This window comes from Cygnus atratus, chromosome 21 (assembly GCF_013377495.2).
Source record: "Cygnus atratus isolate AKBS03 ecotype Queensland, Australia chromosome 21, CAtr_DNAZoo_HiC_assembly, whole genome shotgun sequence".
NCBI lineage: Eukaryota > Metazoa > Chordata > Aves > Anseriformes > Anatidae > Cygnus > Cygnus atratus.
Genome location: NC_066382.1, coordinates 2,072,185 through 2,086,606, shown reverse-complemented (window position 1 = coordinate 2,086,606; position 14,422 = coordinate 2,072,185). Strand labels below are relative to the sequence as shown.

The following is a 14,422-nucleotide window of genomic DNA, read 5'->3' as shown; positions in this document are numbered from 1 at the left end:
GGAAAAAACGTGGGGAAAAGAGAACTCCCTCCTCACCTCAGTGTTGATAGTCTTCTGTCCAGCAGGCACTACAAGGCTTTATTACTCTTCTGGCTTTGTGTTAAGCTACTAGTCTGTGTTTAAGTCTACAAAATCACAACGGCACTGGAATACTAAAGGCATTTATTATGTTTCTGCATATGCTTTTCTCTAGATTGAGGACCTACAGGTTAAGCTTCAGCATGCAGAGGCTGACAGGGAGCAGCTCCGAGCTGACCTGATGCATGAGAGGGAGGCTCGAGAACACTTGGAAAAAGTAGTCAAGGAACTTCAGGAACAGCTGTGGCCTAAATCAAGCAGTCAACCCACCAGTGAAAACACAACGAGCAACATCGAGAACTAACTAGACAGCGCATCGTCTAATTCCTCTACAGAATGACATATATGCACAGTAAGGGAGGATGTGTGGGTACGTGTGTAAGTGCATGTGTGAGTAGTTGTGTCTTAGCACACAGAGCTATGAATATGGATTCTTATTAGTTGGAAGGCAAACGTTACTCTTTATAACAGAAGCACTGAATTACGCCTCTTTTTTTTTCCAATCCATATAGCACAACATCTTACTGTGCCTATAAAACACAAAGTGTTTATAAACAAAATACTTTTAAGTCCACAGCAAATTTTCTACTGGCAAACTCCAAGCAAGCAGCATCGTCCAACTAAAATCAGAGTGAAAGGCAAGCATGGCAGTGTTTTTATGTTGCCCTTCTGCCTGTTGGAACATTTTGGAATTTAAAAACAAACTTTTGTTATAAGCTATTTAAAATAATTCATTACACAGACTTGGTATTAAAAAATTAACAAGATTTTTTATAATGAACCTTTGAAAGCAAAACAAAAAACCTTCGATGCACAATTTTTAATGACTTGTTAAAGGCTTTGGGATTCTTCATGTAGAAGCCCTCTGGTGATGATGCCATTTCATTAGCAGTTTTCCAGCCATCTAGGAAGCCATCACAGTTTTAATCCTGTCCTGTGCTTGTATGAGAATTTCAGAGTGCTTTTCCAAGTTGATTTTTTTCCTTAGAAACAATTACCTTCATTTCCTGTCCTGAACACAAGAAGAAAGGAAGATGCAGGATTGTAAGGGTTGGGGGGAGGGCGGGAAGAGAAGATGTATGCTTTAGAATTACAAACCCAGCCTTACAGACTTCAGTGTTTGCAAATCATGCCATATTTTCTAAAGACATCTTCATTAATTGATGTGTTCAAAGACTCACTTCATCCAAGAGCCACTTCAGCTTTAGGAAAAGAAAGAATGAAATAAAGGAAGGAAATGGATGATCTGTTAAGTCGGTTGAGAAATAAAGCAGAAGACACGTGTTTCGAAGTCATTCTGAAATCTTTACTTCAGCTTTCAGTTTTCTGGAAAACTCATCTTCGTTGCACCATCTTACCATAAAATTCAGTATTTACCTGCTTTTATTCTGAACTGTTTGTCAGGATTTCTGTGCCCAAGGAGAGTGCAACATCGCATTATTGGATACTACAGAAAAGAGAAACAACATTTTTGCTGCTGTGAATAAGCCTACATCTTTTTTAAAAGAAAAACTTTTGTTTTTAAAAAAAGAAATTACTTTAATTTTGGGATCCAAGCCGCAGCCCCGGAATAAAAATGCAGCATGCCATCACTTTGTCTTATTATTATTGTTGTTGTTGTTGTTGTTAATATTTTTTTTAAACTGCACTTTTGTCAGAATCTTACTCTGCATTTTATTCCATATTTTGAAAGTTTACAAGTTAAGCATTCTAGATTCTACCCTGCAGATGTTAACATCATCCACATGATTTTCCACCACGTGACACCTTGCGCCATCATTTACATTTATGCAAAGCGCGTGCTCAGCGGGTACGGAATGCCACCAAATACAAAGTCACCAGACCAGCGCACTACTGGTTGCGTTTTAAACCTGTTTTGCATGGCTGTGTAACAGGAGTTGGGAAGCAGCAGAGATGCTCCCAGAAGTGCTTATCAAATAAAAGTTGGTGCTTTACTGAACAAGAGACAAGTTATTTTCACCCACAAACACTCACCTCTTACATACTCAAGCTTATCAGCATAAAGTGAAAATTTGATCTGGGGCTGCAGATGTGCCTTCCAGCTCATTTTTCCTCTCAGCATCTTATATAGGCAATGCTGACACTTTTTTTTTTAACCTTAAAGAGTAAAAAGAAAAACAAAAAAATATAAAACCCTATGCATCATCATACCCAGAAGTTATTCTAAACAAAGAAATGTATTTCCAGTAATCTTTATTTGCTTTTGGACATTAATACAAACTATGTAAGCTTAAAAATTATTTCCCAGTAGACAGAAAGCGGCTTCCAATCCTAAAATTATTGTATTTACTTACAGTACATTAGTTTTTTGTTTTTTTTTTTTTTTTTTAAACAAGAGCTGTTTGCTTGAAACCATTATAATAACCATTATAATAACTGTGAGCATTAACAAAGAAGTTCATATATATGTTTTAGGTACAAAAAGACGAAATACGAAACGCGTAGGATTACTGGGACAATGTAGAACTGTTGGGAGCAAGAAACAGTTACAACAAGTAAATTACGTGAACCTGTCCGTTTATACAGGGCTTGCCCTGTGTGTTTGGGATGCTGGAGACTGAGGCTAGATGCAGATCTCCTCCTCTAAAGTGCAATGCAAAAGGATTTTTGATTATGCTTAGGCAGTGTTGTTTTTTTTTTTTAATGTGGGATTTTTTTTCTTTTTTTGGTTCTTTGTATGTTTTTTTTTCTGCGATTATTAAATCATATGCATGGAATTAAAATCTCTGCCATACGTATATTCATTAATGGGCATTATTACTGTCTTATGTAAAGGGTTTATTTTGTTATGCAGTATGCATAAAAAAATGTTCTCAGCCTTATGATTTCCAGATTTGTATTAGTCACTTATTTCTTCAAGGGAAACTAAACAATTTTAGCTTTAGTTGATCATTGTGCATTTCAAGTCTCCTGTTTGCTATGTTTTACTGCCACGTTAAGAAATTACACATAGAACAAATCTATTCCCACACCCACTGTCAGCTTCCTTGAAACTGTCTTTTTTAATGGTGTTCATTTTTTCCCCCAACCTTTGATTGCGTCTCTCCCCTTACAACTCAACAAAAAATGGCAGCATGTCCAGCTCCATTTCTTGTTGGTTTTTTTTTTGTAACAGACGCGACCCCCTTACCTGTGGCACAACATAGGTGTTCTTTCATGTGGCTGAGGGTGCGTATTTACTTGCTGTCTCAATCGCTCCTGTGCATATGATGCTTTTATCCTCCAAAATGAATTCTGCATTTTTTTTTCAATAGGAAAAAAATTGCTAAGACTATTTACTGTTCTTTAACTGTCAAACCACCACCACCACCTCTGTGTCACCCATAAATGGGGTGAGACATTTCAGGAAAGATTTTTCCAAAGTGAAGTTACTTACTGTTATAAAAAACCATTTTCTTCTTTTGCCATGCATTGTGATAATTCTGCTATGTACAACATATGAGTGGAAACATCCTAGTAAAACATGTCTCTATAGATTAAGGTTTAATAATCAGTGTGGTTAAAAAAGGTGCAAGAAAACTGGTAAAAACCTTCTACACCAGCAGTGAATTGACAGGAGAGTTTCACAGGATAGGAATCTGTCTTAAATCATTTTGTGACTTTCCTAAGTATACGTTAACAACAAACTCGTAATTATTTCTGCAGAATATATAATTTATTTTTAATTCAGAATTTCTGTGCATGTAATTTATTTTAAAATAATTTTCTCAGCATAAAGCCATAGAGACACTAATTCTAGAAAATGTCTGTCAAAAAGGTGGGAATCTTTAGAGGAAAAATTCTGTGAAGGTGCTTGAGGTGAGGGAGTTCTGTGTGTAATTTCTGTGTCTGCTACACTTCAGTAAAACACTTGTTAGCCCTTTCAAATGGAATTGCTCTTCTTTCGACTTACTGTTGAGTCCCTGCTGCATTCCAGTTGCACTCCAACCCGTGAGTGTAGGAATTGTAAAGTCATATCTTCTCATTTCATTTGCTCTTTAGTTTCCTTTAAGAAGTTAAAAGGGAGAAGAGGTGTTTCATACAGGCTGTTGACTCTCCCTGTACTTAAAAAATATATTACTTGTATATTCAGTTTAATTACTCATCGTTTCTATTACTGAAAGAAGACTTAACGAAGGGAAAAAAACCAACAGCAATAACATTCATATCTATGGAGCAGCTAACTAGTATAACATAATATTCTGCTTTTCAAACAGAACTAGCCAATGTAAAAAAAAAAAAGTTAACAGTAAATTCAACATGTAAATACTTTTTTTCATTTTACACTGTTGTATTATAAGTGTATATGGTGTTTACTTTTTCAAAACTCTTTCTTACCTGGTAGTTGTCTTGTTTTATGAGTTGTGTTTTTAACTAAGACGAATCTTTGCTGTCTGTTAGGAAAAACAAAACAAAACAAAAAATCTTTTTGCAAGTTTTAAATGTGGGTTAACCTTTCTCCATCATTTACATTTTATTTGTCCATATTTTCACTGTAAAGTATTTTATTACCAAAAGGTTGATTTTTCTTTCCATTCTGCCCTCTCATCAGTCCAGGTGTTTTAGAGAGAAGTTTTTGTTGGTTTGTTTTTTGTTGTTTTTCTTTTTGTTGTTCATTTTTTAATCAAAAGAAATCACAGAAATGACATTTTTTCAATTGAAGAAAAATAAATCTTTACATTTATAATAGCCAATAGCATTTCAGCACATTTTTGTTATCCTGGTCTCTCCTATGCTGCTGCTAATGACAATATTATGACTTACTCTACTATTCTAGAACTATTTTTATGTAAGTAATGTATGCTTTCTTGTTTATAAATGCCTGATTTAAAAAAATAAGAAAAAAGCTTGGCATATTTATCTATTTCGCTGTGTACCTTGATAGTCCTTTTCCACTCCCTTTTCCACATCCCCTCCCCTTGAAGCAGATAATATTGTAAAATAAAGGACTTTATGAGATTATGTATGAAAATAGCTATGCTTATATACCACAGTGACTGAATGTACAGTGTATAGACGCATTACCTAAAATAAAATTGTTTGTCCAGAAAAAAATAAATAGATATGCTATGGTTTTTGAGTTTTCTATGCTTGCAGCTGTGCCCTAATTGTTCAGGACAAGCAAATGCCAGAGACCTCACAGGTATATGAAAAGGTGCTAGGTGCCTCTGTTTGAAAAGTCAAGACTTCTCAAAGTATTTGAATTTAAACACTGCAAGCTAACAGAAACTCTGCTCTGCATGTGCACACAGGTAGCTAATTTGTAGTCATTTCCCTTGAGTTAATTTCCCAGGTGACATGAGTGTATTTACCTAAAGCACCAACAGAGGAAACAGCGCTAATACCAAACCCTGCCTTGCTTCGGTGCTGGGAAGCTGCCAGTGCCAGCTGCACGTTCTTCCAAGAATGGCTTAAACCCCGCAGAGGAAAAAGGTGCTCGGCATCTGCAATGCCATCGGCGATGGCAGCTGACCACAAGGCCGGGGGTGGTGGACTCAGGACACTGGAACCTCCTCGAGACCTCTAAGGCTGGGCGCTCGGCTCTGCCAGCTGCAGCCTGGTGGTGACAGAGGCATGGAAGCGCTTGGGGCTGAGCTGCCGCAGCTGCCCTCTGCTTTTCCTCCACAGGCTTCCCTCCGGGGGTGTTGCGTGGGGCCACTCTTACGTAGCTATGTAGGAACAGAGAGAAACCTTGTGACTAACGTCGGCCAGATGTCACCACGTGGCATGTGCCACCTCACAAGTTTGATGACAGAACACTTTATTATTATGTGCTAATAATACTCTATGTATATTTGCTGCCTGCATGTAGTCACATCCTATAAAATAGCTAACCCATTTTAGCTCGCAAGCCAAGTTCCTACGTTCCAGTTTTGAGATCATGCAACTTAGCCACGTAGTCATCTGCTAAATGCACACCCACACACCCCCCTAAAACCAACAAAAACCATTTTGCCTATAGGTGGAAGTAGCATTAAATTGTCTTAGATGTTGGAAGGAAGCTCACATTTCCTGCCATGGTTTATCTCTTCTGGCACACCAAAAAAAAAAAAAATCCAACTTTTACTGCCTTCATCAGTCTCAGGCACACAACCAACCTACGGCTGGGCATTAAAAACATGGCACCTTTTTCACATTGTTTCTCAGCCAGCCTAGTAATGAGGCTCTCTTAAGGCATCATTTAAACAGACAATTGTTTTCAGGTCTGCATGTGACCGTACTGTAAGGAGAAAGTCATTTAATTGGAAACGATGCGTACCTCTTCGTGGGGAAATTTTAACAATGACTTAAGTCAAATTTATTTCAAATAGCGAGATGTGTAAGCATATAAAAGTTTGTACCAGGTCAAAGAGAAAGAAATACAACGGGGAAAAATGCAAAAAGCAGGAGATGGAAACATATGTTAAAGTAATTCTCTCATGGTTTTCTGAGAAATGGCTGCAGAATTTCCACAGCTCTGGTACATTTCTTAATGTGCCCTTGTAAAACAGTGGAAAAGCCAGAGAATGATCAAACAGAGCTTAAAAAAAAAATAAATCTATTTATTTCTGACTCATCCAGCCTTGTTTTCTAAGGTGTTGATTTATTTCCTGTTTCTACCACCTGGATATTAGCAGTGGGCATAACCAGCAGTCATACTCCCAGCTCCTTAAAGAACTCACCAGCTCATTTTCTTAACGAGACATAGCAGAATTCCTTCCTTTAGGAACATGGTGACAAACCTCAGCCTCATTTACCATCATATTGCAAATCAGCAAAATTAACCCAAATTCACATAGCCACAGATTAAAAGGGTTCTACTACATTGCTAAAGAATACTTACTTCAAAACGATCATGCAAGGCGCTAAAGCCAAGATACAGCATTTTCCAAACCAAGAAAATGGCTTCAAGCTCACCTAACACCCAGTGCTAAAACAGTTTCGCTGTGGGGTGATGTTTTGGACCACAGAAGCCCTTCCTAGCGGGAGAATGATTCCCCCACGGGAACGGGCTGTATTTTTGTTATTTTAGACAGAACTGCATCTGTACCAGTCCTGGGTTAGTGCTAGGTTGCCAATGCAGATAAGGACATAGCACGCACTTACAGTTTTCAAATGAATTTGGAAGCAAACCTTGTTTGTTTTAGTTTCTTTCTGAAGTTAGCTGAGGCTAACTTGGAAATAAGGCTTGGCCTCACATACGGAAATCTCAGATGTCTGTCTCCAGCCCTATTGGACACCTTCCTTATTCTTGGACTATCCCTGTGCAGCTCTCCCAAATTTATCTGGCTACTCTGTATTCTAGGAGCTTTCATTTTATTGACCTAGATTACAGGCACAAACACATGAAGCAAAAACCTGCGTATTTAATTTGTCTCCTTCACTTTTCTGTGCTCAAGACTTTTGGGTGGAAGATGGATACTTAAGACAACTATGACATGCCCACAGAGCTTAAGGTGAATTTTGGCACTCAACCCAGCCAAAAAACAATCAAACAAAACCACAATTCTTTTTTTTTTTTTTTTTTTTTTTACTAACTTGCTTATATATAGAAATGAAAATCATAGGAAAAAACCAAAGCTTCTATTTGCCAGCTACAGCTGTGTATCAAGGATGCCAGTTTAATTTGACATTGTAAATTAGGTGTTCAGAAGTGGTTTGTGAGTCTGAACAGACAGCTGGGAACATACTGAGAAGAATCATATTTTCCAAAGCCATTAAGTTAGGTGCCTGTCAGAGTTTCTTGCTGGGCAGCAAGAAACAGAGGTTCAAAACGCTCACTGTCACTCCTGAAAAGCTTTTCTTTTACTCCATTTTCCTTGTATATTCCTTTTGGCAACGTGCCTCTACCCATGCAACAGTTCAAGGGGTAGTGAGGACCTTTGCAACATTTCATCAATGCATCGCTTGAGATGCCCACTTGCACGTAAGAACCAGAGCAAGACTGCTCTCTCCAATACAGGGCAAAATACAGATAGTGAGAAAGGGAAAATGAAGCAAATTCGTTGGGATTGCTTGTTCAATAACAATATGAGTTAATGGAAAATTACTTAGTCTGCTTCGTGGAGGTAGTTCTGTAGTAGATCTTATTAACTAACATGTTTTATTAAATCACAGAGCACTTGTGACCATTCGAGGAACCTGGCTGCCTAAAGCAGAGCTATGCACTGACGAGATAAGCCATCTCTCCTGGTGTTATTTGTCAAAGCAACTGATTTTCCTGCTATTCCATTACAGAAACAAAATATAAAACCAGATTTGGATTGATAATTCTGAATAGCTGAGGCTGAAAAGATTATTATATGTTCTGTCTCCAAGGAACTCTGAGTGCATCAACACCTATTGGTAGGAAAGACCAGTCAAACTGTCGTGGTTTTTTGATTAAGGGAATAACTGGGTTTTGAAAATTCTTAATATAAGAACCAAAATACTGGGAGCCAATTAGACACAAACCTAGTGCCTCCACAAACAAACATGGAGTCACCTTGTCACTGCAGTGGTGCACTGCGTGTCAACACATTTTCTCTTTCTACACTCCCAGTGTAAGCTACACGGAAGGACCAACAGAGGAGGAAATGTTCTTGCATATGATGGCTGCCAAGTTGTTATGATTAGATGTATTTTCTGCATTGCAAGAAGCCCTGCAGGTACGTGCACTGCTGACTGGTTGGAAGTGACCGTTATGCCCAGACCCACCTGCCAGCCCCGCTGTTCGCACGGCAGCACGAGGTTGCCCAGCCTGGGCCCTGCAGGTCTCCAGAGTTCTCACCAGGAAGCTCAGAGCACAGTTAGCATCTCAGGCCAGCTCCCACAGGGAATCTGCAGGGTTGAAGAAGGAGCATGGCTGAGTAAGCTATAGGCCAGTCCACAACCAAAACCCAGGGCTCTTTTCATCCGGAGCACAATAAAAGTATTTTGAGATCAATCAATGCTTTGAGTTCAGCTAAAGGTGGCAATGCACACAGAAACCTGACCCACAGAACTTGGTAGGCTTAAGTACCCCTTGAGCTCAACGTAATTTCACAGAGCAGAAACCGTTAAGAAGTCTAACAGAGGCCCTAGTCCCCTCCGTGACCAGTTCTCTACAAATACAGAGTTACGGTCCCCACCCCAAAGAGCTTTCATTCAAACAGGGGCAGCAATGAGAGGAGTGGGGGAAAAAATCAATAGCGAAGTGAGATGAACCAACCCCAGCTCCAACTAGCTGCTAGAGATCAGAAATAAAAAATCAAATTTCCTGAGTCCTGAAGTAAAACAGTCTTCATGTCTTATTCAACAGGTTGTGCCATTCAGCCACCAGAAAAAACAAAGACGCTCTCAGAGCCGCTGTGGTACACACCCTCAATTAACATCCTTGTGTGCAGGACAACTGAAAAAATGGCTCCAGAATATCAAAACCAGGATCAAACTACAGCTTGGCACCATGTCTCAGCCATTTCCATTTCACTGGAAGCAGCACCCCTTATTTATACCTTGCATGGAGCAAAGGGAAACCTTCACGCGAACATAGCGGGGTGGAGGTTTGATACAGAGTTTGGTAGAAATGATGAGAGCCCTCGTTACTGCCCGTGCTATCCAAGCCACGCTTTTTATGTGCTCCCATGTTCATTTGCTGAAAAGATATTAAAGAAATACATCTTGGCACATCTGCAAGGAAGGGATAAAACTTGCAGAAGATGATAGGAACCAGGGAAGCAGTAAAAACCCAGGAGTGTCACAGTTAATGATGATATGTGAGTAATCCAGTTATAAAGGCACTGTCAGTGGGAAGAGAGCACAAATATAATAAAACCCAGATGTATGACGTATACTCCAGTGGAATTTTTATTAGATGGCTTATGTGCACTTTAAGTATACCTGACTGCAATGCAAATTCCCACAGACTTGTATTTGGGAGGAAAAAAAGTTTCCACAGCTCTCTGTGCTGAACTGATTTAGTTGAATTGTTCTGTACAGTATCTGTGGGTTTTCTGGCTCATCTTTTTGGATTTACTTTTGTATTTGTTGTCCGCTGAGTCAGGTCCTTAATCTGCAAGCTTGAGAATTTTGTGCTGTTAAATACTTCCCCTGAGCCCGTTCTGACCCAGCCATCTCAGTCCTCTGGCCCTTCTATCACTTATCACAAAGCACTAGTCTCGTATCTCCCATGGGTATGAACCTTAAAAAAAAACACCAAAACAACAACAATGTGCAGGACAAGAGGAAACCACAGAAAAGGTAGCTAACCTACATGGATCAAAGGAAAAATTAGGTTTTCTTGCTGCAAAGGTCAGATTTGTTAAAAAATCTGCTTATTTCTATAAATGCCTTAAGAAGTATGAGCCCGAGTGATCGTTACCTCAGGAAGAACATTGACGTTGTTAAGCACTCCTCAGTCTATGTCTTGGACTTCAACACTGCTTTGCAAAACAGGGAACCAGTAAGACGTTCTGTGAAGACATACAGAATTCATTTCACTTACCTTTCCAACCCATGACGTAAGTGAAGTGACAAACTAATGAAAGCAGATGTATGAATGAAAGACAGAACACCAGAGCCCACAACAACGCGTGGCATTTCCTTTCACACTAAAAACAAACAAACAAACACACAGACAAGCAACCGAGCACAAACAAAGAATAAAGCACCACCTGTAGGCTGTGTCCTTGCCCTCGAACTCCAGACCTGTTGACTTTCAGTAAATACCAGTCCTGGATTACATTCTCTGTTGCATCAGTGCACTGCCAGAAGGTTCACCACACACGTCTGTAAGCGCTGGAGCTTTGCTAGTACTGCCACTGAAGTGTGCAGCTGCTGCACCTCTGCTTCCATCACTGGAGTTGCTTTCTCTTCAATACTCCACATGTGAAAACCGGGACACGGTGAGTGGTGGGATGCTTTGTGCTGCACCAAAAAAAGAGAAGGAACATGGAACGACACGTTAAGACCCCAGAAGGCACAAGGTTCACAACTGGAACTGGTGCTATGAGGTTAAGTGTTCTGTACGTTACGTTCTGGACTCCTCCTGCCCATCCAAGCTCCACGGATGTTACTGGGAGTTTGGGCTGCCCAAGAAATCGCAGGTCAGCAGAAGCCAAGTGTGGCGCCCTCACCTGCCCTGCCCACGATCCGAGCTTGCTGTAAACAGATTCTTTAAGCTCTGACTCTCATCATGTACAAAGCTGGGATCCCATGCTGCTTAATTCAATTTGGCAGATAACATTGGTGAAAGGCATTGATTTCTTCCCTCACTGCCTCCTTCTCTTCCACCAGTTTTCCCAGATAAGAGGCCTGTGGCTCAGACACTGCTGGTGACGGATGCCTTGTAATTGCTTTGAATGGATTATCACCAGACATCTAGCAGGCATTTACAGTGCTATAGCTGTAATCAGAAACAGTCTCACCCTGTACAAGGACTGTGAGGGATAGACAGCTGTTCCTATTGCCTCTGCCCTTTTGCTCTCTGGTCTTACATCAAGCCTAACATCATTTATTTTTATTTTTATTACAGCACTACCTAGGACATCCAGCTGAAACCAGGGTCCAGATGGGCTAAGTGCCACTCAGACCCCAAGAACCTCTCCCTGCTTCTGACAACGTATGGGTGAGCTTGGGCTGCAAGACGACTGCCCTCCCATCTTGTCCATCAACAAAGTTGTTGTTAGTTAGTGCCACGCCACACTGCCAGCCCTGGTTTTAACTCAGACCCTCATGCAGCACCGTGGCTCGGTCAGTCTGTGTGGAACACTTCCATGGAAATGGCACCTTGATCGGAGAGGTTTGTGTATCAAGTACAAACAGTACGAGCTTCACACCTCCAGCCTTTAACCAAAAATCAATCCTACTTTGAAGCAAGTTTCATCTGACACGATGTTCCAGCTCAAAGCTCCCCCTGCTATCTTTGAAAACAACATGAAGTCTTTCTTGGAGCAAATTAAGAGTTACTGCCAGTCTGGTGCTTGCATCATCAGTGAGAACCCTTCCTGCACACCCTGCACCTCCGTGTCTAACGAAGGGCAGACGGACCTCGTTTTACACGATGCTAATTTCCCAGAACTCCAGGGAAGGATCCCTTCTAACGCTTCACACGGGCTTGTCAAATGTGCAGAAGTTGACTAATGTAAGAAAAGACAGCTTTTTTTAAAAAAAATCATGTGATACAACAAAAATTAAGAAAATCCTTCACAATTTTTTACACCTTGAAAACCCGAATGAAGGCGGGGAAGAGGGGGCAGTGGATTTGCTAGCATACATGTACAAGCTGACTGTAGGGCTTGTGCAGCTGGGAGATAATGTGCTTTGCAGGTCATTGGCTCTTAAACGCTGTTATCTCTCTGTAACATACACCTTGTTGTGTCTTGCTGCTTAATTGCAGCTGATATGCAGGCCATAATATTGCTTATCATTAGCCAGAGGATGACAATTGCCATTTAAGATTAAACTATTTTCTTTTTTTCTTCAGCCAAGTCTCTGTATGACACTTCCTTAGCCCAAGAAAAGATTTGCACATGCAGAACAAATCCATATACTAATTGGTTATGTGCCCCTCATAATGATGTATAATTTCGGAAGCACGCATTGTGAAGACCATGAGCAGTGCTCAAGACTACACAGAGCCTCCCTGTCTGAACTCAGAGGGTCAGCTGGCTAGCTAGGGTTGCCTGAAAAACCCCAGAGAGCAAGAAAGGCAATGAAGTGTTGTGATCTCCTACACAGGCCAGGCTGCAGCCTGCTGACTGCCAAGAGCAGTGCCTCAACTTGCGTTTAGTTCAGTCCTTCCCTTTAGACATCGCTTTTCAATGCACTTTCCATGCCATCAGCTTCACCCCTCTTCTTCACTCACGCCTGTTTTCTAAAAGGCTATATAACGTACTGGATGCCACCTGTCTCACAGGCAGAGCAGCAGCTGGATGCACCCATCCTCCCATTCTCCTGCATTGTGATGCACTGCGGGAATGGGGGGTTTAGTTCAGCAGAACACTGAAGCATATACTTGATTTGGAAACAGCGTTTGATATATCCCAGAGCTTTTTGCTTTATCAGGGTTTTTGTTTCATAAATGGACATATTTAACAGAGATCCTGGTGTGGAGAAGTAGTTTGAAAGACTGAACTATTAATCAGCTAAAAACGGTGAGTCTGCTCAAGCTGACCCGTCATTAAGTAGCTACACCTATTTTCAAGAAAAAGGGATGTGTTATTGTGCGCATGAAGACTTAAAATTGCTCACAAATACTCTGCATTAAAATCCACAATGGCCTGAAAGGAGATTTAACTACTGATCACCACAATAAAGCTTAAAGACTGAATAAGAACCGTGTTTCTATACCTCTACTAAGCATTTATGTGATTCCCTTCGAGCGAAGCCTTTAGCTCCTGAACATAAATGTGGTAACATACAGTCGTGATGACTCTTTATGTCAGAGGTCAATGGTTTAAATCTCCTGTCCTGTAGTTTGTCAACTCCTGTTTATCCTATCCAGCACAGTGCAAGGGTACAGCATATAAATCTTCCAAAAATGTGTTTTGATCTTTCACCTACAGTACATTAAAAACAGCCCAGAGCAAGAGCTTTTAGCATTTTGTCATAGCAATTTCTCTGTCAAAAATGATAGATGGCCGGCTACATGGAAGGAGAATGAACCAACCCAGAGATAGGTAATGAAAAGGCCTGAATTACACCTCCAAGAAGGAAGAGTTTTACTCATGGTGGAAATCCCCACTTAGCTCACCCCACTGAGCCTATGTGTTGCAGCATGGAACATGTTGTAATACTCATCCAGCAAGACACTTCTTCCCTCCCTGCACATGTTGCTTTTAAACCTCATAGCAGTTTTGATAGCTCAGGCAAGAGTCTTGGGTTGTTTTGTTTCACAATATCCTAGCCTGATCTTCAGCAGAATGCCCATTTCAATTTTATTTAAAAATATAGATATACATATTTAAAGACAGGTGCTAATTTTCCCTCTCCAACATCATAAGAGCTTCAGCCACTCAGCTTTTCTGAAAACCATTTCCCCAGAGTGTCTCAGGTTAAAAGCCAGAAAGTGAAAACGCTGAACAACACATCTTCCTCTACTAACCGTGCTGAGTTAGTCTGATAATAAACTTTGCAGCTCTGAATTCTAGGGATCTTCTGGTGCCCTTGCTGCAGTCAGAAGATGTATATCACCATTAGTAGAGCATGTAACACTTCATCACTACCAGTAAACAGAGAATCTTGACAGCAAACTATTCTGATCTATTACTGCTAGGTTATGGTTTCCCTCCTAGAAGGAAAATCAGACAGATTTATACACATTCATTTTCCCTAAGCTAATTTCAGATGCTTTTGACAATGTGTTTAATACTGATTTTATTCTAAGTTTCTGGATTTTGTCTCATCA

General features: G+C 40.3%; 1 protein-coding gene across 1 annotated transcript in view; it reads left to right on the top strand.

Annotated features, from left to right (window-relative positions):
• SKI (SKI proto-oncogene) overlaps positions 1 to 3,541 on the top strand; it is a 106,106-nt gene extending 102,565 nt beyond the window's left edge. The window contains exon 8 of the mRNA XM_035557800.2: positions 194 to 3,541. Within this exon, the coding sequence (XP_035413693.1) occupies positions 194 to 382 (189 nt within the window). The 3' untranslated portion in view covers positions 383 to 3,541. The remainder of the gene's footprint in view (positions 1 to 193) is intronic.
• The last annotated feature ends 10,881 nt before the right edge of the window (positions 3,542 to 14,422 follow it).